General features: G+C 38.0%; 1 protein-coding gene across 1 annotated transcript; it reads right to left on the minus strand.

The window, feature by feature from the left end:
- Positions 1-4,612: 4,612 nt before the first annotated feature.
- LOC123535456 (uncharacterized) lies at positions 4,613-23,421 on the minus strand. The gene is made up of 3 exons (XM_045318143.2): positions 23,304-23,421; positions 21,988-22,089; positions 4,613-9,381 (listed from the first exon to the last, which is right to left on the minus strand). The coding sequence occupies exons 1-3, from the start codon at positions 23,369-23,371 to the stop codon at positions 7,257-7,259; spliced, it is 2,295 nt and encodes a 764-aa protein (XP_045174078.2). The 5' UTR covers positions 23,372-23,421; the 3' UTR covers positions 4,613-7,256.
- Between the last annotated feature and the right edge of the window lie 1,298 nt (positions 23,422-24,719).

The following is a 24,719-nucleotide window of genomic DNA, read 5'->3' on the forward strand; positions in this document are numbered from 1 at the left end:
GACTGTGGTTGGTCCTCATGCATTTGTAGCAGCGCAACAGAATCACTTTGACTGATGTTTATTTCATCTGTCTGTACCATTGCAACAGGCTAACTGTGACTGCGGTTGGTCCTCATGCATTTATAGCAGCGCAACAGAATTACTTTGACTGATGTTTATTTAATCTGTCTGTACCATTGCAACAGGCTAACTGCGACTGCGGTTGGTCCTCATGCATTTGTAGCTGTGCAACAGAATTACTGTGACTGACGTTGATTTTCATCCATCTATAGCAATGCAACAGGCTAACTCACAGTGACTGTGGTTGGTTCTCATGCATTTGTAGCAGTGCAACAGAATTACTGTGACTGATGTTGATTTTCATCCAACTGTAGCATTCCAACAGGCTAACTGTGACTGTGGTTGGTTCTCATGCATTTGTAGCAGCGTAACAGAATTACTGTGATTGAGGTTGGTTTTCATCCATCTGTAGCATTCCAACAGGCTAACTGTAACTGTGGTTGCTTCTCATGCATTTGTAGCAGCGCAGCAGAATTACTGTTATTGATGTTGATTTTCATCCAACTGTAGCAATGCAACAAGCTAACTGTGACTGTGGAATGTCCTCATGCATTTGTAGCAGCACAACAGAATTACTGTGACTGATGTTGATTTTCATCCATCTGTAGCATTCAAACAGGCTTACTGTGACTGCGGTTGGTTCTCCTGCATTTGTAGCAGCGCAACAGAATCACTGTGACTGATGTTGATTCTCGTCCATCTGTAGCAATCCAACAAGCTAACTGTGACTGTGGTTGATTCTCATGCATTTGTAGCAGCGCAACAGAATTACTGTGACTGATGTTGATTTTCATCCATCTGTAGCATTACAACAGGCTTAGTGTGACTACAGTTGGTCTCATGCATTTGTAGTAGTGCAACAGAATTACTTTGATTGATGTTTATTTCATCTGTCTGTAGCACTGTGACTGTGATTGATTCTCATGCATTTGTAGCAGCGCAACAGAACTACTGTGACTAATGTTGATTTTCATCCATCTGTAGCAGCACAACAAGCTAACTGTGACTGCGGTTGGTTCTCAAGCACTTGTAGCAGTGCAACAGAATTACTATGACTGATGTTGATTTTCATCCATCTGTAGCATTGCAACAAGCTAACTGACAGCAGTTGGTTTTCATGCATTTGTAGTAGTGCAACAGAATTACTTTGACTGATGTTTATTTCATCTGTCTGTAACATTGCAACAGGCTAACTGTGACTGTGGTTGGTTCTCATGCATTTGTGGCAGCGCAACAGAATTACTATGACTGATGTTGATTTTCATCCATCTGTAGCATTGCAACAAGCTAACTGACAGCAGTTGGTTTTCATGCATTTGTAGCAGTGCAACAGAATTACTTTGACTGATGTTGATTTTCATCCGTCTGTTGCATTTCAACAGGCTAATTGTGACTGTGGTGTATTCTCATGCATTTGTAGCAGCGCAACAGAACTATTGTGACTGAGGTTGATTTTCATCCGTCTTGCATTTCAACAAGTTAACCGTGACTGTGGTTGGTTCTCATGCATTTGTAGCAGCGCAACACAATTACTGTGACTGATGTTGATTTTCATTCATCTGTAGCAATGCAACAAGCTAACTGTGACTGTGGTTGGTTCTCATGCATTTGTAGTAGTGCAACAGAATTACTTTGACTGATGTTTATTTCATCTGTCCGTAGCACTGTGACTGTGATTGATTCTCATGCATTTGTAGCAGCGCAACAGAACTACTGTGACTGAGGTTGATTTTCATCCGTCTGTCGCATTTCAACAAGCTAACCGTGACTGTGGATGGTTCTCAAGCATTTGTAGCAATGCAACAGAATTACTGTGACTGATGTTTATTTCATCTGTCTGTAGCATTGCAACAGGCTAACTGTGACTGTGGTTGGTTCTCATGCATTTGTAGCAGTGCAACAAAATTTATTTGACTGATGTTTATTTAATCTGTCTGTACCATTGGAACAGGCTAACTGTGACTGCGGTTGGTCCTCATGCATTTGTAGCAGCGCAACAGAATTACTGTGACTGATGTTGATTTTCATCCATTCGTAGCATTTCAACAAGCTAACCGTGACTGTGGTTGGTTCTCATGTATTTGTAGCAGCGCAACAGAATTATTGTGACTGATGTTTATTTCAACCGTCTGTTGCATTTCAACAAGCTAACTGTGACTGTGGTTGGTTCTCTTGTATTTGTAGCAGCGCAACAGAATTATTGTGACTGATCTTTATTTCATCTGTCTGTAGCATTGCAACAGGCTAACTGTGACTGTGGCTGGTTCTCATGTATCTGTAGCAGCGCAACAGAATTTATTTGAGTGATGTTTATTTAATCCGTCTGTACCATTGCAACAGGCTAACTCTGACTGTGATTGGTTCTGATGCATTTATAGCAGCGCAACAGAATTACTGTGACTGATGTTTATTTAATCTGTCTGTACCATTGGAACAGACTAATTGTGACTGCGGTTGGTTGTCCTGCATTTGTAGCAGCGCAACAGAATTACTGTGACTGATGTTGATTTCCATCCAACTGTAGCATTCCAACAGGCTAACTGTGACTGCGGTTGGTTCTCATGCATTTCTAGCAGCGCAACAGAATTACTGTTACTGATGTTGATTTTCACCCAACTGTAGCAATGCAACAAGCTAACTGTGACTGTGGTTGGTCCTCGTGCATTTGTAGCAGCGCAACAGAATTACTGTGACTGATGTTGATTTTCATCCATCTGTAGCATTCCAACAGGCTAACTGTGACTGTGGTTGGTTCTCATGCATTTGTAGCAGCGCAACAGAATTACTGTGACTGATGTTGATTTTCGTCCATCTTTAGCATTCAAACAGGCTAACTGTGACTGTGGTTGGTTCTCATGCATTTGTAGCAGCGCAACAGAATTACTGTGACTGATGTTGATTTTCATCCATCTTTAGCATTCAAACAGGCTAACTGTGACTGTGGTTGGTTCTCATGCATTTCTAGCAGCGCAACAGAATTACTGTTACTGATGTTGATTTTCATCCATCTGTAGCAATGCAATAAGCTAACTCGGACTGTGGCTGGTCCTCATTCATTTGTAGCAGCACAACAGAATTACTGTGACTGATGTTGTTTTTCATCCAACTGTAGCAATGCAATAAGCTAATTGTGACTGTGGTTTGTCCTCATGCATTTGTAGCAGCACAACAGAATTACTGTGACTGATGTTGATTTTCATCCATCTTTAGCATTCAAACAGGCTGTGACTGTGGTTGGTTCTCATGCATTTGTAGCAGCGCAACAGAATTACTGTTAGTGATGTTGATTTTCATCCATCAGTAGCAATGCAACAAGCTAACTGTGACTGTGGTTGGTCCTCATTCATTTGTAGCAGCGCAACAGAATTACTGTGACTGATGTTGATTTTCATCCATCTGTAGCATTCCAACAAGCTAACTGTGACTGTGGTTGGTTCTCATGCATTTGTAGCAGCGCAACACAATTACTGTGACTGACGTTGATTTTCATCCATCTGCAGCAATGCAACAAGCTAACTGTGACTGTGGTTGGTCCTCATGCATTTGTAGCAGTGCAACATAATAACTGTCACTGATGTTGATTTTCATCCATCTGTAGCATTCCAACAGGCTTCCTGTGCCTGCGGATGGTTCTCATTCATCTGTAGCAGGGCAACAGATTTGCTTTAAATGATGTTGATTTTCATTTATCTATAGCAATGCAACAGGCTAACTAGGACTGCAGTTGATTTTCATGCATTTGTAGCAGCCAACAGATTTACTGCGACTGATGTTGATTTTCATCAGTCTGTAGTAATGCAACAGACTTACTGTGACTACGGTTGGTTCTCATGCATTTGTAGCAGCGCAACAGAATTACCGTGACTAATGTTGATTTTCATGCATCTGTACCAGCACAACAAGCTAACTGTGACTGCGGCTGGTTCTCATGCATTTGTAGTAGTGCAACAGAATTACTTTGACTGATGTTTATTTCATCTGTCTGTAGCATTGCAACAGGGTAACTGTGACTGTGGTTGAATCTCATGCACTTGTAGCAGTGCAACAGAATTACTGTGACTGATGTTTATTTCATCTGTCTGTAGCATTGCAACAGGCTTACTGTCACTGTGGTTGATTCTCATGCATTTGTAGCAGCGCAACAGAACTACTGTGACTGATGTTGATTTTCATCCATCTGTTGCATTTCAACAGGTTAATTGTGACTGTGGTGTATTCTCATGCATTTGTAGCAGCGCAACAGAATTACTGTGACTGATGTTTATTTCATCTGTCTGTAGCATTGCAACAGGCTAACTGTGACTGTGATTGGTTCTGATGCATTTATAGCAGTGCAACAGAATTACTTTGACTGATGTTTATTTAATCTGTCTGTACCATTGGAACAGGCTAACTGTGACTGCGGTTGGTTCTCCTGCATTTGTAGCAGCGCAACAGAATTACTGTGACTGATGTTGATTCTCATCCATCTGTAGCAATCCAACAAGCTAACTATGACTGCGGTTGGTCCTCTTACATTTGTAACAGCGCAACAGAAATACTGTGACTGATGTTGATTTTCATCCATCTATAGCAATGCAACAAGCTAACTGTGACTGTGGTTGGTTCTCATGCATTTGTAGCAGCGCAACAGAATTACTGTGACTGATGTTGATTTTCATTCATCTGTAGCATTCCAACAGGCTAACAGTGGCTGTGGTTGGTTCTCATGCATTTGTAGCAGCGCAACAGAATTACTGTGACTGATGTTGATTTCATCCATCTGTAGCACTGCAACTGGCTAACTGTGACTGCAGTTGGTTCTCATGCATTTGTAGCAGCGCAACAGAATTACTGTGAATGATGTTGATTTTCATCCATCTGTTGCATTGCAACAGGCTAACTGTGACTGTGGTTGGTTCTCATGCATTTGTAGCAGCGCAACAGAATTACTGTTACTGATGTTCATTCTCATCCATCTGTAGAAATCCAACAAGCTAACTGTGATTGTGGTCGGTTCTCATGCATTTGTAGCAGCACAACGGAATTACTGTGACTGATGTTGATTTTCATCCATCTGTAGCAATGCAACAAGCTAACTGTGACTGTGGTTGGTCCTCATGCATTTGTAGCAGCGCAACAGGCTAACTCTGACTGTGGTTAGATCTCATGCATTTGTAGCAACGCAACAGATGTACTGGAAGTGGTGTTCATTTTCATTCATCTGTAGCATTGCAACAGGCTAACTGTGACTGTGTTTGGTTCTCATGCATTTGTAGCAGCGAAACAGTTTTACTGTGACTGATGTTGATTTTCATCCATCTGTAACAGCACAACAGGCTAACTGTGACTGTGGTTAGTTCTCAAGGATTTATAGAAGAGCAACAGATCTACTGTGCCTGATGTTGATTTTTATCCATCTGTAGCAGTGCAACAGGTTAACTGTGACTGCGGTTGGTTCTCGTGCATCTGCAAAAGGCTGACTGTGACTGATGTTGATTTTCATGCATCTGTTTGTGCAACAGATTAACTGTGTGCGGTTGGTTCTCATGCATTTTAGCTGCGCAACAGAGAGTAATTATATCTGCCCCACGCCCACTTGGGGAGTCACATTGCTTTTGCCCTGTCCGTTCGTGTGTCCGTCACACTTCATTTCCAATCAATAACTATAGAACCATTTGACATAGAACCTTCAAACTTCATAAGGTAGTAGGGCGTATGAAGTAGACGACACCTTTTGTTTTTGGGGTTACTTCATGAAAGGTCAAGGTCACAGGGGCCTGAACATGGAAAACATTTCCGATCTATAACTTGAGAACCACTTGACCCAGTATAATGAAACCTCATAGGATGATTAGACATGCAGTGAAAATGACCCCTATTGATTTTTGGATCACTCTGTTATACGTCAAGGTCACAGGGGCTTGAACATAGAAATCTATTTCCGATCAATAACTTGAAAACCATTTGATCCAGAACCTTCGAACTTAGAAGGGTAATATGACTTACAGAGTAGATGATCCCTATTGTTTTTGGTTTCACTCCATCAACGGTCTAGGATGCAGGGGCGATCTGCCTGTCACACTTCATTTTCGAGCAATAATGGGAGAACCATTTGACCTAGAACCTTCAAAGTTCATTGGGTGATACGGCTTACAAGGTAAATGACCCCTTATATTTTGGGGTTACTCGATGAAAGGTCAAGGTAACGGGCCTGAACACTGAAAACCTTTTCTGATCAATAACTTGAGATAAACTTACCGAGAATGTTGAAACTTCATAGAATGATTGGAAATGTAGAGTAGATTACCTTTTTTGATTTTTGGGTAACTTGATCAAAGCTCAAGGTCACAGGGGCCAGAAATTGGAAAACCGTTTCTGATCAATAACTTGAGAACCATTTGACCCAGAACCTTCAAACTTCATAGGGTAATAGCAAAGCTCAAGGCCACAGGGGCCTGAACATGGAAAACACTTTCCGATCAATAACTTGAGCTAAAGGTCACAGGGGCCTGAACATGGAAAACACTTTCCAATCAATAACTTGAGTACCACTTGACCCAGAATGTTGAAACTTCATAGGATAATTGGACATGCAGAGTAGATGACCCTATTGATTTTTAGGTCACTCGATCGAAGGTCAAGGTTACAGGGGTCAGAACATGGAAAACCAAACCTTTTCCAATCCATATCTTGAGAACCACTAGGCCCAGAATGTTGAAACTCTTTGGGATGCTTGGACATGCCGAGTAGATTATCCCAATTGCAGCCAAGCGTCGTGTCTCTTGGACTTCTGCTCCTGTCCCCTATTGCCTTCTTGCCTGTTACTACTATGCATTGGGGAGAGACATGCGCTTTTCTACAAAAGCATCTTCTATTTGCGACTGATGTTGATTCTCATGCACTTGTAGCAGCGCAACAGATGCCTTAGTGATTTCTGTTCATTTACATGCATCTGCAGCAGCGCAACAGGTTAGTTATTATCACTCTTGATTTTCATGCATTTGAAGCAACGCTACAGATAAACTTTGATCGCTTTTGATTCTCATGCATCTTTAGCAGCGCAGCAAATTAACTGATTGTGATTGCTGTTGATTTCATGCATCTCTGGCACAACAGAGTAATTGCAACTCATGTTTTTATTATGCATTTGTAGCAGTGCAACATATCTATTGTGTTTTCGGTTGATTCTAATGCATCTGTAGCAACGCAACAGATTAATTGTTATTAATAAGCTTCGACAATAAGACACAGATAAGTATGCTTGCAGCATTATTTCTTTGTCTTATACTCAGAGATTTCCTGTAGAAACGTAGCGCATCGACAGTTAGGTTCTCTTGTTCCATACATTGCCCTAAAAGATTCAATGCCGTTTCTCTATGGCAAAGGTTCCTGTCATTTTCAGTCACCCACACAAGGCTATTCAGTGCGTGTTGCTGCTCCTCATATCTATGTAGCTGACCAAAAGTTTTGTATTGCAGAAAATATAGGTAAGGGAGAGAATCGATTTCAGCCCAATCCATCCAACCATCTTTCTCAAGCCTTTGAACCCGATCCTCCTCTGTAGACCTGAACATTTCATACTGAAGTTCTTTAGGTACACAATTAATTTCAGATGGTAAAAATCTTACACAAAATGCCACAACACGCCTTTTAGCTTCCTCACTGTGACGTCCTAAAACTGTTAAAAATCTTTCCTTCGAAATTCTAGTATAATCACAACAGGTGCAAGTCGGTACAACGACATCAATTTCATATTTGTCTCTTATATGTGTAAGTAGACATAATGTCTGTTCTAGATCCCTTACACGATACAATACAGACGCTAGTTTGAGTCTGTTAGAAGCAAGATCTGAGTTGAGTCCTGCTGAAAACCAGGCATATGCCAGAGGAGAAATGGCATTGCCATGCTGAATGTTGTACGCTGCTATCATAGAGCCTAGCGAAGTGCAGAACAGAGGTGTCAAAAGCCGGTAGGCTCTCTTTTCCAAGTCGTTACCTTCACGTTGGTACACAATAAAATCCGACACCAGTTTACGCAGAAACTGTATATTAGCTTCTAAGCTTTCATGTGTTATACGTAATAAAATAAGTTTATGCTGGTCACTTTCATTTTGTGCCGTTTGGAAGATTAATGTACCACTTATCATCGCATTAATTAAAGCTCCGGACAATAAATCATATTGAGGTATCGTGTTCAGTTTATTCTGTAAACGTAGACCTAGGTCATCAGTCTGAATCCCATAAAGCAAAATACTAATATTTTGTACCAGATTTAAGGTCAGTTCAATTAATTCATGCTTCTTCTGATATGAAAATTTGCCAGCCATCAGATTGTTCCCTTTGATAAAGAAGTGCGGGCAATTTGCATTTAAAATGCAGAAGTGCAATGTTAACAAGCAATATGACAAAACATTCAAAAGGTTATCCTCCTTCCATATACTTGGATGTTTGCTCCTTATACAATGCAACAAAACGGTTTTGCAAATGAAACTTGAAATCACTCCTTCGAACTGAGGATTTATATAGTTTTTCAAAATCATTTTCAACAAGACATAGCATTTTACTTGTGTTATATTTAAACTGAACATAAGACATCTTTCAGCTAGAGAGGTTGATATTCTCCATTCAAACCCTGCATTTTCACTGACTTTGCTGTCAGTACCTACAACAAAACATTTGCTTCCCTCGATATATCTAATCATATCTTCTGTTGGCCATGTTTCCCCTCCTTGGCGGCTTAAAAAAGTTCTAGCTTCTTTTGGCCATGATTTAAATTGAATCGAATAAACAATGTCTTGTTCATATATGCCTGGTCGACCTTGTATTGATCTAGCTGGTCCTAGATTCTCTTCATCTTTTTCAGAGATGCCATGAAAAATGTTATGAAGAATGGTGTTTTTCAAAAGTAACCTTCCGTGTGTATCTGTTACCCAGTATTTGTTATCATATCCGTCAGCAGTATCAGGAACCGGTACATCAGATCGAAGCTGTTGTAGTAAACAATATCCTGGCGGCGTTTTCTCATCTTTTATCATCAGCAGATTGCAACTTCTATGACTCCATTCAGACCAGTCCTGTAAAATCCTCCCAGTTCCATCAGGCGCCAGAATATCCCAGTCTGACTGTAGACCCAATGTAGTCGTTCCCTCTGACTGACTTCCTAGATAGTAAATAATGAATGGATTACCGAAAACTCTCCGTTTAACTGTATCCATAGTCTCTCTCAGTAGGAATGTTCTTCTTCTATTCATCACCATTGTCTCATTCACCCCAATCTCATCAAGTACGTCTGACAGTTTAACTGACAGGTTTTGATAAATTTCAGGAGCTTTAAACATTCTGGAAAATCAAGTGCAATATGTATGAATAATATGTCCTTGTTTTCATAACAAATGAAGAACCTTTAAGAGCTTTTTGCCTGGTTTTATTAAGTTTTACAAGCTTTTAAGAACGTGTTTTTACTGGTGATGAATGTCCGGAAAAGAAAAATCAACTAAAATATACTGAAAAGAAGGAAGATTGATCAATTAGTTTAAATACAGTTGAAAGTCATTATTCCCTGGCTTTAACTGGCTTTTCTAAAAACTTTCTAAGACATTGTCAAGTCCCGTCCCGAAAACATGTGCACAACTGTATTGGCATAGACACTAAATAGGAAAATGTCGCGAAAAAAAAAAAACGGTGGTCGCATAATGGCGGATACAAATAGTCCTCAGTTTTTATGCTCTGTAGAGCTATTTTCCTTATTTTCTTTGTAATTTGTTTTGCTAAAAACACCTGGCAGATCTATGCTTGACATGTAGGTAACATTTTTTTTAATGAAATAACAACATGACAGAATTGTTCATGGAAACTTAGATAATACACCACCACTATAATTTGGGGTCCAATTTTTTTAGCTGATTTTGCAGTTTGTTTGACTGAATGTATTTTTCTTGTATCAAACATGATCCACACTTTTCTTTTGATTTTTATTCAGCACTGACAATATTATTCAAGTAAATGTAAGTTACAGGCATTTAAAATGGGGCATGATGTGTGCTGTGGCCATTTGAAATATGTCGGTTTTATATAGAATAAAGAAGAACAGATATTTAGTGTGTTGTAACCTATAAGGTGACATTGGTAAAAATTGAAATCTGGCCAGATGAGGGTGGAAATGGGTTACTTTGATTCGAATCTGATAGAAAATGACGAAATAATTGCAATTTTATTGTAAATGAGGATTAAAACCCAAAAATATCAATTTTCGCTGTTTTGGGTGTATTTTTTCTTCTTCAAAAACTGCATATCTATAGCCTAAAGACTGCTAATATCTGGCAATCAGAGGTAAAAATGAACATATTTAAAAGTTTAAATGTGTAATTTGAATGCAGATCTCAGCAGAAAATGACAAAACAGGGCAAAACAAGGCTACAGTTAGGGTAATTGCTTGAAAATTATGTCGTGACAGCTATTTTTGGCAAAAGTTCGTGTCTTATGTTACTGAAAATGCCACAAAACCTTAGAAACTGTTGATATCAAGCTAAAACCTTGTATTTGTCATGCATTTGGTTTGCTTTTACATTTCAAATGAAACTGACACAATCACGGGCTACAAACACGGGCTCCCACTCTTTATGGAGGCGATTTGAAAAAAGTGCCAGTGATACTTCCGAGGCGGCACTAATGACCGGAACTACACGAGAAATGTAAACAAAGACAGACGGGCGAGTTTATTTTTTACATTCTATAACAAATTTAAGTCCTTATTTCAATTTTTTTTATTCCCCTCAGAATTTGTGTATGCAGATCGATCTACAGAACGAAAGCATTTCTTGACGTGAAACTTTTGAAATTTGTTAAAAAGAACCGAATTAAACCGAAAGTGGACATATGTCTATGTATTTCGCCCTAATTCACACAAGTAAGAGATTTCAAAGACATCGTTCGGATGTTGTTGAAAAGAATGTCTTATTACTGTACAATCTATGTGATTTGTTGGCGTCTACCGTCTGTGTGTATTTTTGGCCAAAAGGAGGAGCCAGCGACACAGAGGAGGCGCTAAGAACCACAGTGGGAGCCAAGGAACATTTAATATCAGGGTTTTCAACGCTTTTAAGTTATAAGCAAACGATCTGCTTTCCTTCAACTGCATTTAGATATACATGTTCCTCTTGTCACTATTGTTGCATGTCTACTAGCTTTAGAACATAGGGTCATTAGTGGTATGTAAAGTGAACTTCTCATTCGACAACAGTTTTCATGACCGATGACTTTTGAAATTGAACTTAGTAGTGTGAGATATGTCGCAATGGTTGAAATAACCCTTTTTAGTTTGAATACATGCTTTGTTGTGTGTAAAGTTAGCCGTGATGGAAAATAGATGGGCTGTAAAGTAAGCCTTGTTGAAAAATAGATGACCTGTAAAGTTAGTCTTGTTGAAAAATAGATGGCCTGTTACGTTATCCTGGTTGAAAAATAGATGGCCTGTAAAGTAAGCCTTGCTGAAAAATAGATGGCCTGTAAAGTTGGCCATTTTGGAAAACAGATGGCCTGTAAAGTTAGCCTTGCTGAAAAATAGATGCCCTGTAACGTTAGCCTTGTTGGAAAATAGATGGTCGGTAAAGAAAGACTTGTTGGAAAATAGATGGCCGGTAAAGTGAGCCTTGTTGAAAAATAGATGACATGTAGAGTTAGCCTTGTTAAAAATAGATGGCCTGTAAAGTAAGCCTTGTTGGAACATAGATGGCCGGTAAAGTAAGCCTGGTGGCCTGTAAAGTAACCTTGTTAAACAAGAGATCACAGAGTGATCTTGGCGCCCACCATGTGCCATTTTTGAGTGTTCCAAATTTCAAGACTTACTGACTAGCTCAAGGTCAAATTTCATTTCCGTACACAACACTTTGCATGTGGTCCAAATTCGAAAGCTGTAGCTTGAGAAATGTGAAAGTAGGTCACTAGATCAATTTCAAGGACGAAATGTGAAAGTAGGTCACTAGGTCAAAATCAAGGTCAAATAACACTTCAGAACACAAATTTATGCATGTGGTCCAAATTTAAAGCCTGTACCTTCAAAAATGTGGAAGTAGGTCACAAGGTCAAAATCAAGGTCAAATTTTATTTCGGAACACAGAACTATGCATGTGTTCCAAATTTGAAGCCTGTACCTTCAAAAATGTGAAAGTAGGTCACTAGGTCAATGTAAAGGTCAAAGTTTGTTTCGGTACACAAAACTATGCATGTGGTCCAAATTTGAAGGCTGTAGCTTGAGAAATGTGAAAGTAGGTCATTAGGTCAAAATCAAGGTCAAATTCCAATTCAGAACACAAAACTATGCATGTGGTCCAAATTTGAAGCCTGTACCTTCAAAAATGTGAAAGTAGGTCACTAGGTCAAAGTCAAGGTCAAAGTTTTTTTCAGTGCACAAAACTATGCAAGTGGTCCAACTTTGAAGGCTGTAGCTACAGAAATGTGAAAGTAGGTCACTAGGTCAAAATCAAGGTCAACTCATGTCAAGGTTCATCTTGCCACTCAAAACCATACATGTGGTCCAAATTTGAATGTTGTAGGTTATTGACAAGAAGATTTTAAAATCTTTTCCCTATATAAGTCTATATGAACCATGTGACCCCCCGGGGCGGGGCCATATTTGACCCTAGGGGGATAATTTGAACAAACTTGGTAGAGAACCACTAGATGATGCTACATTACAAATGCCAAAGCCCTAGGCTTTGTGGTTTGGACAAGAAGATTTTCAACGTTTTTCCCTATGTAAGTCTATGTAACCATGTGACCCCGGGGCGGAGCCATATTTGACCCTAGGGGGATAATTTGAACAATCTTAGTAGAAGACCACTAGATGATGTCATATACAAAATATCAAAGCCCTAGGCCCTGTGGTTTTGAACAAGAGGTTTTTCAAAGTTTTTCCCTATATAAGTCTATATAAACCATGTGACCCCCGGGGCGGGGCCATATTAGACCCCAAGGAAATATTTTGAATCATCTTGGTAGAGGACCACTAGATGATGCTTCATACCAAATATCAAAGCCCTAGGCTCTGTGGTTTTGGACAAGAAGATTTTCAAAGTTTTTCCCTATATAAATCTATGTAAATTATAGAAATAAACAAAGGGCCATAACTTACTAAAAAATTGTTGAACCAGTCTGATTTTCAGGGGGACACAACTAGGGTACCAATACATCATTCTGACAAAGTTTGGTCAAAATCCCCCAGGTAGTTTCTGAGGAGATGCGATAACGAGAAATTGTTAACGGACGGAAGGACGGACGGACTGACGGACGGACGGACGGACGGAAGGACGACGGACCACGGACGCAGAGTGATTTGAATAGCCCACCATCTGATGATGGTGGGCTAAAAATAGATGGCCTGTAAAGAAAGCCTTGTTGGAAAATAGATGGCCTGTAAAGTAACTCTTGTTGGAAAATAGATGGCCTGTCAGCCTTGCTGAAAAATAGATCGCATGTAAAGTAAGCCTGGTTGGAAAAAATATGGCATGTAAAGTTCGCATGGTAGGAAAATTGACGGCCTGTAAAGTAAGCCTTGTTGGAAAAATAGATGGCCTATAAAGTAAGCCTTGTTGGAAAATAGACGGCCTATAAAGTATTGTGTGTGTGTTCGGGTTTAACGTCTTTTCAACAATTTTTCAGTCATATAAACGACGGTGTCTACTTGTAGCAGTGAGCACAATGCCCAACTTTATAGTGCTGCCTCACTGGAATATCACGCCGTAGACACGTGGCATGATACCCCGCCCAGTCACATTATACTGACACCGGGCTGACCAGTCCTAGCACTATCCTCTTAATGCTGAGTGCCAAGCGAGGAAGCTACTAGTACCATTTTTTAAGTCTTTGGTATGACGCGGCCGGAGATCGAACCCACGACCTCCCGCACTCGAAGCGGACGCTCTACCACTAGGCTACCGAGTCGGTTGGCCTATAAAGTAAGCCTTGTTGAAAAATATATGACATATAAAGTAAGCTTTGTTGAAAAATAGATGGCCTTAACAGTAAGCCTTGTTGAAATGTAGATAGCCTGTAAAGTGAGCCTTGTCAGAGAATAGATGGCATGTAAAGTAAGAATTGTTTGAAAATAGATGACCTGTAAAGTAAGCGTGGTGGCCTGTAAAGTAAGCCTTGTTGAAAAAATAGATGGCCTGTTACGTTAGCCTGGTTGAAAAAAAAAAGATGGCCTGTAAAGTAAGCGTGGCGGCCTGTAACGTTAGTCTTGTTGAAAAAATAGATGACCTGTAAAGTAAGCCTTGTTGGAAAAAAGATGGCCTGTAAAGTAAGACTTGTTGACAAATAGATGGCATGTAAAGTTAGCCTGTGTGGAAAATAGATGGCCTGTAAAATAAGCCTTGTTGGAAAATAAAATGCCTGAAAAGTTAGGTTTGTGTGAAAATAGATGACCTGCAAGGTAAGCCTGGTTGTCCTGTAAAGAAAGTTTAGTTGAAATATTGATGGCCTGTAAAGTAAGACTTGTTGGAAAATAGATGGCCTGTAAAGTAAGCTTTGTTTGAAAATAGATGGCCGGTAAAGTTAGCCTTGTTGAAAAACTGATTGCCTGTAAAGTAAGCCTGGTTTGAAAATAGATGGCCTGTAAAAGTAGCGTGATTGGAAAATAGATGGCCTGTAAAGTAAGCTTTGTTGAAAAATAGATGGCCTTTAATGTTAGCCTTGTTGGAAAATAGATGATCGGCAAAGAAAACCTGGTTGGAAAATAGATGGCCTGGAAAGTTAGCCTGGCTGGAAAAAAATGGCCTGTAAATTTTGTTTGTTTTTGTTTTGTTTTGGGTTTAACGCCGTTTTTCAACAGTATTTCAGTCATGTAACAGCGGGCAGTTAACCTAACCAGTGTTCCTGGATTCTGTACCAGTACAAACCTGTTATCCGCAAGTAACTGCCAACTTCCCCACATGAATCAGAGGTGGAGGACTAATGATTTCAGACACAATGTCGTTTATCAAATAGTCACGGAGAACATACGCCCCGCCCGGCCTGTAAATTAAGCCTGGTTGGAAAATAGATGGCCGGAAAAGTAAACCTGGTTGGAAAATAGATGGCTTGTAAAGTTGGCCTGGCTGGAAATAATTGGCCTGTAAATTAAGCCTGGTTGGAAATTAGATGGCCTGTGAAGTATTTATTTATTTATTTGGGTTTTACGCGCACCAACACAATATAGGTTATATGGCGCCAAACTGGACTACAAATTTTGGTTCCACATCTCATTTACATCGAAATAAAAACATGAGGTATGGAATCAAAATGTGTATACCTGCTGGAATCACAGAGTTACTGCAAAACCAAGGCCTATGAAGTAAGCCTTGTTGGTAAAATGATGGCCTGTAAAGTAAGCCTTGTTGGAAAATAGATGGCATGTAAAGAAAGCCTTGTTGGAAAATAGATGGCCTGTATAGTTAGCCTTGTTGAAAAATAAAACGCCTGAAAAGTTAGGTTTGTGTGAAAATAGATGACCTGCAAAGTAAGCCTGGTTGGAAAATTGATGGCCTGTAAAGTAAGCCTTGTTGGAAAATAGATGGCTTGTAAAGTAAGCCTTTTTGGAAAATAGATGGCCTGTAAAGTTATACTGGTTGGAAAATAGATGGCTTGTAAAGTTAAGGAAAATAGATGGCCTGAAAAGTTAGTCTTGTTGAAAAATAGATGGTCTGTAAAGTTAGCCTTGTTGGAAAATAGATGGCCTGTAAAGTTAGCCTGGTTGCAAACAAGATGGTCATTGACCCTAAAGCGCTCACCTGTGTACATGGCTTCAAATGTGTTTGTATAACTACAGAGTTAGGTTTCTTCTATGTTAGCCTATATTATAAACGTGTCACACCGATTTTGGACCTAGGGCAATACAATATTTTGGACAATTACGGTAGACATTACAAATCTGATATCACACTCAAATATCAAGACTCTAGCTCCTATTGATTCAGAGAATTTTTTTTTAAAAGTTTCTAATATAAAAGCCTATAATAAGTACATGTCAGACACAGGGGCGTGGCCAATTTTTTCTTTACCTTAGGGCAATAACTTGGACAAGTTTGGTATATATAAAGGGATAATTGACCACGCCCCCTGGCAGCAATGTTTTTTGATGAATCGTAATAATTTGAACAATCTTAGTAGAGGGTCACACAAGAACCATTTTGGGAAATTATTTTAAAATTGGGCCAGCAGTTTCAAACAATGAGATTTTTAAAGTTTCCATTATATACATATAGGGAAAAGTGACCACGCCCTCTAGGGGCCATGTTTTTTGACAAATAAAAATAATTTGAACAATCTTGGTAGAAGGTCACACAAGGGCCATTTGTGTAAAATTATTTTACAATTTGTCCAGCAGTTTCATACAAGAAGATTTTTAAAGTTTCCACTATACATATAGGGAAAAGTGACCACGCCCTCTGGCGGCCATGTTTTTTGACGAATCAAAATAATTTGAACAATCTTGGTATAGAGGGTCACACAAGGACTATCTGTGTAAAATTATCTTGAAATCGGACAAGCAGTTTCACACAAGAATTTTTTTTTCAAGTTTCCTCTACATATACATATAGCGAAAAGTGACCACGCCATGGTTTTTGACGAATCAGTTTAATTTGAACAATCTTGGTAGAGGGTGACATAAGGACCATTTGTGTGAAATTATTTCAAAAATCAGAGCATCGGTTTTGAAGGAGATGCTGTTTGAAGATTTTTCTTTTTTAGCTCTGGCGGCCTCTATGTGCAACCAAGCGGAACTGGATGAACAACTTTAGCAGAGGACCATTCAAGGAACATCCATGCCAAGTTTCATCAAAATCCATTCAGTGATTATGGAGGAGATGTCTTTTAAACACAATTGTTGACGACGGACGACTTGACGCACGGACGACGGACACAGCGTGATCACAATACCTCACCATGAGCACTTTGTGGTCAGGTGAGCTAAAATAGCTGGCATGTAAAGTAAGCCTTGCTGGAAAATAGATGGCCTGTATACTTAGCCTGTTTGGAAAATAGATGGCCTGTAAAATTAGCCTGGTTGGAAAATTGATGACCTGTAAAGTAAGCCTTGTTGGAAATTAGATGGCCTGTAAAGTAAACCGAGTTGGAAAACAGATGGCCGTTAAAGACAGTAAGCCTGGTTGAAAAATTGATGGCCTGTAACGTTAGCCTGGCTGGAAAATAGACTGCCTGTAAAGTAAGCCTTGTTGGAAAATAGATGGCCGGTAAAGTAAGCCTGGTTGGAAAATAGGTGGCCTGTAAATATAATATAATGAATACTACACGCGCTTCGACAATAAGGAAACGAAAAATCGGACCCCCATACTGGTTTCATAAATATAAGGAAAATAATATTTTTATTCAAGGATTATCCGGAGTTTACCAAATAAGGAATTGGATAACATTAAATTCAACCGCGACTATTACAGTCATTAACAGCTTTCCTTTTAAATGTATTCTTTTTCTTGAAGAACATATTTGATAATACTTCCTGATTGGACTTTCGTGTTAAAAGATGTTTTTTTTTTTTTTGTCTTCAAATACTACTTAAGAAATAATATAAGTGATTTTTCGTTGAAAGTATCATTGTTTGGAGTTCAGAGTACTTTATTACATGACTGTAATCTATTGTCTCTCTGATTGGCTGAAAACGGTTCGAAAAGTAATGAGTACATATCATATCAACTTATCTTGGGTTATAAATAGTACGAAAATAAAAATAGATCGAAGTAGGTGCTTGGAAAACCAATATCAACCTGATTTGGTCTAAATTTATTCCTTATTTCTTTATTAAAGATACAATTGTAATAACAAGACTGACTATACATTTATTCATGTAATAAAACAATTATTGACTTTTTCATAGGTTGATATCAGGATTTATGAACCCTCAAAAAGTTATATTCACCTCGCCTTCGGCTCGGTAAATATAACTCTTTTCGGGTTGATAAATCCTGATATCAACCTATAAAAAAGTCGATAATTGTATAACAGCCTGGGTGATATAATAATACACATCCTAATAACAAATAATGGTTTTAATCAAGAGCAAATCACTGTTTGAAATGTACACTCAGCAAAAGCTCTAACTCCACACTTTTGAAATATGAATATTTTTCTTGCTATAGCCGGTAATATGTCTTCTGATAAGTACCTACGTATCGTCCTACAGATAACCGATATTATTTTAATTAAACAAGTACCACACCCTATTACCTGATGTCCACCACGCCGAGGGATGCGGCTGCCACAGAGGTCTGAAATCAATAACGATGAGTAGTGGTGTTAGTCTTTTGAGCTGTATTTTTTCATTTCGACTTTCCATGAAAATATTCTGGTGCAAGCATACGTGTAAATGCCTTAACATATTATATAATTAATCCTGCTCGCCAACTTTGCGAAATAAAGAAGAATTCAGCTGTTTAAATTGGACGTTTATTAAAATTGATGCGAAAATCATATTCAACGGCCCAGTTCGAAGTGTTTACAAAATATTTTGATCGGATTTACCTCACACGTCAAACGATCAATCATCTGGGGATAATCCTGGCATGTTTCAAGTCTGTCCATACGTCTACACCGACGTTCTGACCCTCCAAAGGGACCCGGGTAAAGTCACGCATGATAAACTTTATTTAAATGATGCCCATCCCGCCGAGGAGTCAAAATACAGGATACGGTTTACGGCAGAGGAAATTTGGTGTAAAAACGTCTATTTTGGCTGTTTGTTTCGCTTTTAAGACTTTGGAAGTCATGGAATCATTTGCAGTATGTATTGTTTATACTTATGTTTAATAATGGCCGATTTTCAATGGCGAACACCGCTGTAACACAGTGTTAATCAGTCTAGATTGTATTTCTATCTATCTCCGACATTGCATACTATCTGCTACATGTATAGATTGGTTCTGCTGCTGTAAATGTTCATTTTGTATATTCATTTTTGTTTCAATTTCTTTCATGATGAAATATACAGAAATAATGATATCTTAAGTCCTGGTACTTGCGTTCTTGCAGGACTCAGTGTTGAAGTTACGGTTAATATTAGATATTAAATCGTTTTGCATTTATTATATACAGCTTTCATTTAAATACACATCAGATCATATAGTTTAACAAAGTTTGTCGAGTAGTATATTTAAGCATATATATTTGAAATATATAAGAATTGTTTTTTAAAAAAATGCTAAGACACCGATTTGCAGCTTACGCGAGAGTGATTGACCATTTAGTTACAGGGAACTGGAAACAGATGAAAACATTTGGAATGCTGGATATAGGACAAAAAACATATACTGACGTGATTCCAAACGAAGGTGAAATACTTATTTCTAGCGACCAGCGTGTGAGCATTTATCGAAGTTCAAGGGCAAAATATCAAAATTGAATACATCTTTAAAGTTGTCCAGAGAGATCGATCAGAATGAAATCCTCATTTCAGGTAGTAACTCTGTAATAACAGGTGGTTTTCATTTTGATAGATCTCTCTTGACATGACAATTAACTAAATGGTCAATCACTCCAGTGTTAACTTCAAAATCATTGTTACAGTAATAACACATGTACTGTATGCCTTCTTCTTTGGTTCTGAAATTGAATACAAGATAAATTGTTTAGAACATTTCTATAAACGATTAATGAATAACAGCTTTATTTAGAACTGATCACTTGACTTGTAACGCCACTGACAACAAATATATCTAAATTTTCTAGCCTAACTGATCTTTTATGTAGAACTATGTTACTATCAATAGCCTCTTAGTATGAAAGCTTAATAATGCAAAACAATTTGATATTTAATATTAACCTATATTCAACACTGAATCCAGCAAGAACGCAAGAACGCAAGTACCAGGACTTAGGATTTCATTGCTGGCAGCAAATATCTGTATATATTGAGAAAAAAAGAAACAAAAATGATTTTACAAAACGAAGACTTTCAGTGGCAAAACAACTCTATACATGTACAGTATCAGATTGTATGAAATGTAGGAGATATATATATAAATACAATCTAGACTGATTGCAAAAGATTTAACATTTAATATAAACCGTAAATTCAACACAATCCAACAAGAACGCAAGTACCGATACCATCAGGACTTACGATATCATTATTTCTGTATATTTCATGATGATAAAAGAAACTGAAACAAAATTTAGTTTACAAAACGAAGACTTATAGTAGCAAAACAACGTCGGAGATAGATAGAAGTTCAATCTAGACTGATTAACACCGTGTTACAGCGGTGTTCGCCATTGAAAATCGCCTATTATTAAACAGAAGTATAAACAATACATACTGCAAATGATTCCATGACTTCCAAAGTCTTAAAAGCGAAACAAACAGCCAAAATAGACGTTTTTACACCAAATTTCCCTCTGCCGTAAACCGTATCCTATATTTTGACTCCTCGGCGGGATGGGCATCATTTAAAAATGCCCTCTGCGGTAAAGTTTATCATGCGTGACTTTACCCGGGTCCCTTTGGAGGGTCAGAACGTCGGTGTAGACGTATGGACAGACTTGAAACTTGCCAGGATTATCCCCAGATGATTGATCGTTTGACGTGTGAGGTAAACCCGATCAAATTATTTTGTAAACACTTCGAACTGGGCTGTTGAATATGATTTTCGCATCAATTTTAATAAACGTCCAATTTAAACAGCTGAATACTTCTTTATTTCGCAAAGTTGGCGACCAGGATTAATCATAGAATATGTTTAGGCATTTACACGTATGCCTACACCAGAATACCCTCATGGAAAGTCGAAATGAAAAAATACAGCTCAAAAAACTAACGCCACTACTCACCGTTATTGATTTCTGACCTCTGTGGCAGCCGCATCCCTCGGCGTGGTGGACATCAGGTAATAGGGTGTGAGTACCCTCTCCATTGATTTCCTCCGTCCACGTGCATTACGTGCTTTTCGTGTTTAAATATCTACCGATCGCTCTACATGGTCCAAAATATGTGTAAAAATGTATATGAAATCAGTGTGATCAGTCCACAGCGCAAAACAAAAAAGTTTGCTGTTTCCACAAGTATGCGCCGGGTGACGTTAGATGAGAGAGGGTGCGCCGTCGGAATGGACCAAAGTGGCATATCAAACCGAGAAGTACAAGCTTAAACAATATGTTTTATATGAAATAATATTCGGAAACTAGTTGTAACGAAAACAACATTCGTGTGCTACAGTGGTGTTCAAAGTCTCCTGACTTGAACCCTACTGAACACCTGTCGGATGAACTTGGGCAGAGTCTCTCCAGGAACTACAAAATGCTGTTGTAAGAACATGGAACATTTTTCCACAGGGGCGTATCCAACCGTTCATTCGATCCATGCGTTGTTATTAATGCTGTCGGAACGCACACGAGATACTAGGAACTCGGATTGTGTGACTTTTCATTTTGGGGGTTGTACTGTTCAAACTGTTCACGCTTCAATGAATTTGCCATTTTGTGCAACTGATTCATGAATTACAATGTACTTTTATTAAATATATTTGATCTATATACTCGTAGTGTCCAAATTTTGTTGAAATATGTCAAAAGGTTAGCGAGATATATCCAAAATTGTAGGTGTGGTTTTAGAACTTTTGCTGAGTATATTATCTTCATCTTTGAAGATATCAACCAAATATTTGCTTGTGTTATGTGGTTTTTCTTTTCAAGCTCTCTGCTATCAGGAAAAAATAGTGAAAGTGTTGCGCAAATTTAACACATACTTTCAGTCGTACATTGTGTTTGTTTTTATAGGGAAATAAATCGGATAAAGAAATAGTGTAACATATAATCGTCAAAACTGAGCATTTGTTTTCCAAGAAGTAATCTGCTGGATCACATTCAGGACTTAAATTATTCCAAAATGACTGGAATTGTCCTGACGTACATTTTTGAGATCCTTTTTCTGCAATATCAAAAGTAAGGAAGACAACTTACAGTGATGTAATGGCACCAGTGACCTTCACCAAGCAATGTATCTGTCTCTTATCTGTGTTTACACACACAATCGCCCTCTGAACTGTAATCTGTGCAGCTGTGCTATAAGAACATTAAAATGTTATAGAACATGAGCATTAATATACTGGTTTCCCAGTAGTTTCCGGACCCAAGTAGTTTTCCGGACCTTTTACATTTCGTGCTGTATAGACTTTACGCCGTCGTAAAGCATCTGGTTAACAATATTATATCATCTAGACCTTTGTTGCCTTTAAATAGCAGCTAAAACCTGGCATTTCCAAACTTATTTATTATTTGAATATCCCGGTTGTTTTAACTTATTACATGTAATTGTTTACACAAGAGATGGTCAACAGCAGGGGAATTCCAGTTACAGTGCGCATGCGCAGAAATTGAGGCCCCTTGAAGGTAAACATCAGTCAATTGATGCTCCCATTTGCAGACGATACAGTAAAAACATTCAGACAGTAATAAAAAACACAATGAAAGTCAAAAACACTATACTACGGCATTAAATTATCGATTAATAATAGGAACCAAAATAGACGGGGATTTACCTACGATACCGTCTATCAATCAAAGATTTAGCAGCAGTGTCCATGCCCGAGTAGTCAGGGCGTTAGACTACCGATTTTTAGACCGTTCTTGTTCTTCTTTTTTTAAAGAAGTTGTTAATTATATGAAAAGTTTTTAATTTCTTGTTTTTGTAATATTACCAGTCCGCTCAATACGTCCCGTCATTTTAGCGTGACGTTGCAAACGTCATTCAAACGTAATTAGACGTAACTGTAATGAGTGTACTATAAATCTAGTATTTGTTAAATCTTGAAATATACTTTTCAAATCATCATCACGCCTTAGAATTGTGTTTTAATTTTGAATATATATAGCGAAATCGGAAATGTTTGCTTTTACAGAAAGGTTACAACTGTTACAATGAAAGGTCCGGAAAACTACTCGGACTAACTGAGGTATTAATGGAATTAATTGCCCCTTTTGAGGCCTCATCTACATTTGTGTTATGAACGCAAGTGTAATACGAATTCTGCATGGTGTTAACGAAGAACCTAGCTTTTTTCTGTGAAAGTTTTATATTTCTACTATGTTTTGTTTGAAAGTTACTGGCAAAAAACAGCGATTTCGGTCAGGAAACTACTGGGAAACCAGTAATCATTCTGACAACCGCTGAGCGAATTGCAAATGGCGTCAAAACTTCACCGAGACTTCAAACCGAAATACACCACTAAAACAATAAATATCAAGCTAGCTACGTTTCCAATACATTATCTACAAACCTGTATCTTGTACTACATACTGCAAGGTGCCTTCTAACAATAAACAGAATAATAAAAAGTAAAATCATCCGAGCTGCCCTTCTAGCTATCAACTCTGCGTAGAAAGTGAACGATTTGCATCAAGATGTTCTGCATGACTGATTTCACGCGCTACTTTATTACTCAAAACTATTTAACTACCGAAATCTACTACCGTAATCTACCATAAAATTACCATAAGGCCAGCATTTTTTTATTTTCTGGTTTACGGGAGATTTTTAAAAAAATTTGGGGCGGGGGACAAATAGAAATAAAAATAAAAATCCCAATTTTGAGCAGTCGACCAAATAAATAAAAATAAAACGTCCAAAAGGATACAATTTTTTTATTTTTTGTACACCACAAAAAACAAAAGCTTGCAAGCTTAAATTGCATACACACTCACAAATGAACTATTCTGAACTGGTTTATATCTTACCATCTCAGTATACTGTTGTTTTCTTAATGTGTAGCTTGTATGAATATTGCCATTTTCAAAGTCACCAAGGATATGTATTATTTGTGTTTTTGTATGTATCTATTTGTAATAAAAATAGACTTGTGGAAACATTTTTCATAATAAAATATACAGATACTACAGTTGACATATCATAAGAACATTGCCTAATGTTTAATTATTATTTAAACATGATAAACATGAATAAAAACTGCTATTAAAATGGGGATATGCAAGGACTACTTTAGGTCTTCATACTGCATACATGCATATTAATTGGCCGGAGATGCAAAGTCTTAAAAGACAGGCATAATCATACTAGAAAGCAAAAATTACAAATTGATAAAAATTATGCACACTGGCTTTCAAATTAAATTTATGGCTTTGGTTAAGTTTCAGTGACTTGAATATTGTTTTATATTTTGCCAATTGTCAGTGCCACCTATATTGTACGACAAGTGGAAACAATATGAATTTTGGTTCAGCTAAAATGTGTACAAAATAAAAACCTTATCGGCTGATGTTCAAACAACAGTATCGGAGATTTATAAGACTCTTCACCGAGATGGGACTTGAACTTAGTAAATTATGAGTTCGAAAAAACATTTATTACGGGATATGTCATTATGTGTTCCTCAGTGTCAAAGGCACATTGACATATAGTGTCTGAATGTCTGTCCCAAACATACTTTCAAAGGGTCTTTTTACAGATTTTATCGGCGTATACTTCAAGTGAACATGGGAATGTTGCTGGGAGTTCCATGTTTGATAATTATCTTTTGAGTTACAGTACCTGGCTAGAACTTTAGTCAAACTAATTTGACCCAATCCTGATTAGATTGCCTGTCAAACATATTAAACAATCATTAATCTGACTGTCCGATTATTTTGACTAGATCATGTACATGTAGTTTGAATTTTTTATCACATGTATCTTTGTC

The sequence above is a fragment of the Mercenaria mercenaria genome, chromosome 1 (genome assembly GCF_021730395.1).
Source record: "Mercenaria mercenaria strain notata chromosome 1, MADL_Memer_1, whole genome shotgun sequence".
Classification (NCBI taxonomy): domain Eukaryota; kingdom Metazoa; phylum Mollusca; class Bivalvia; order Venerida; family Veneridae; genus Mercenaria; species Mercenaria mercenaria.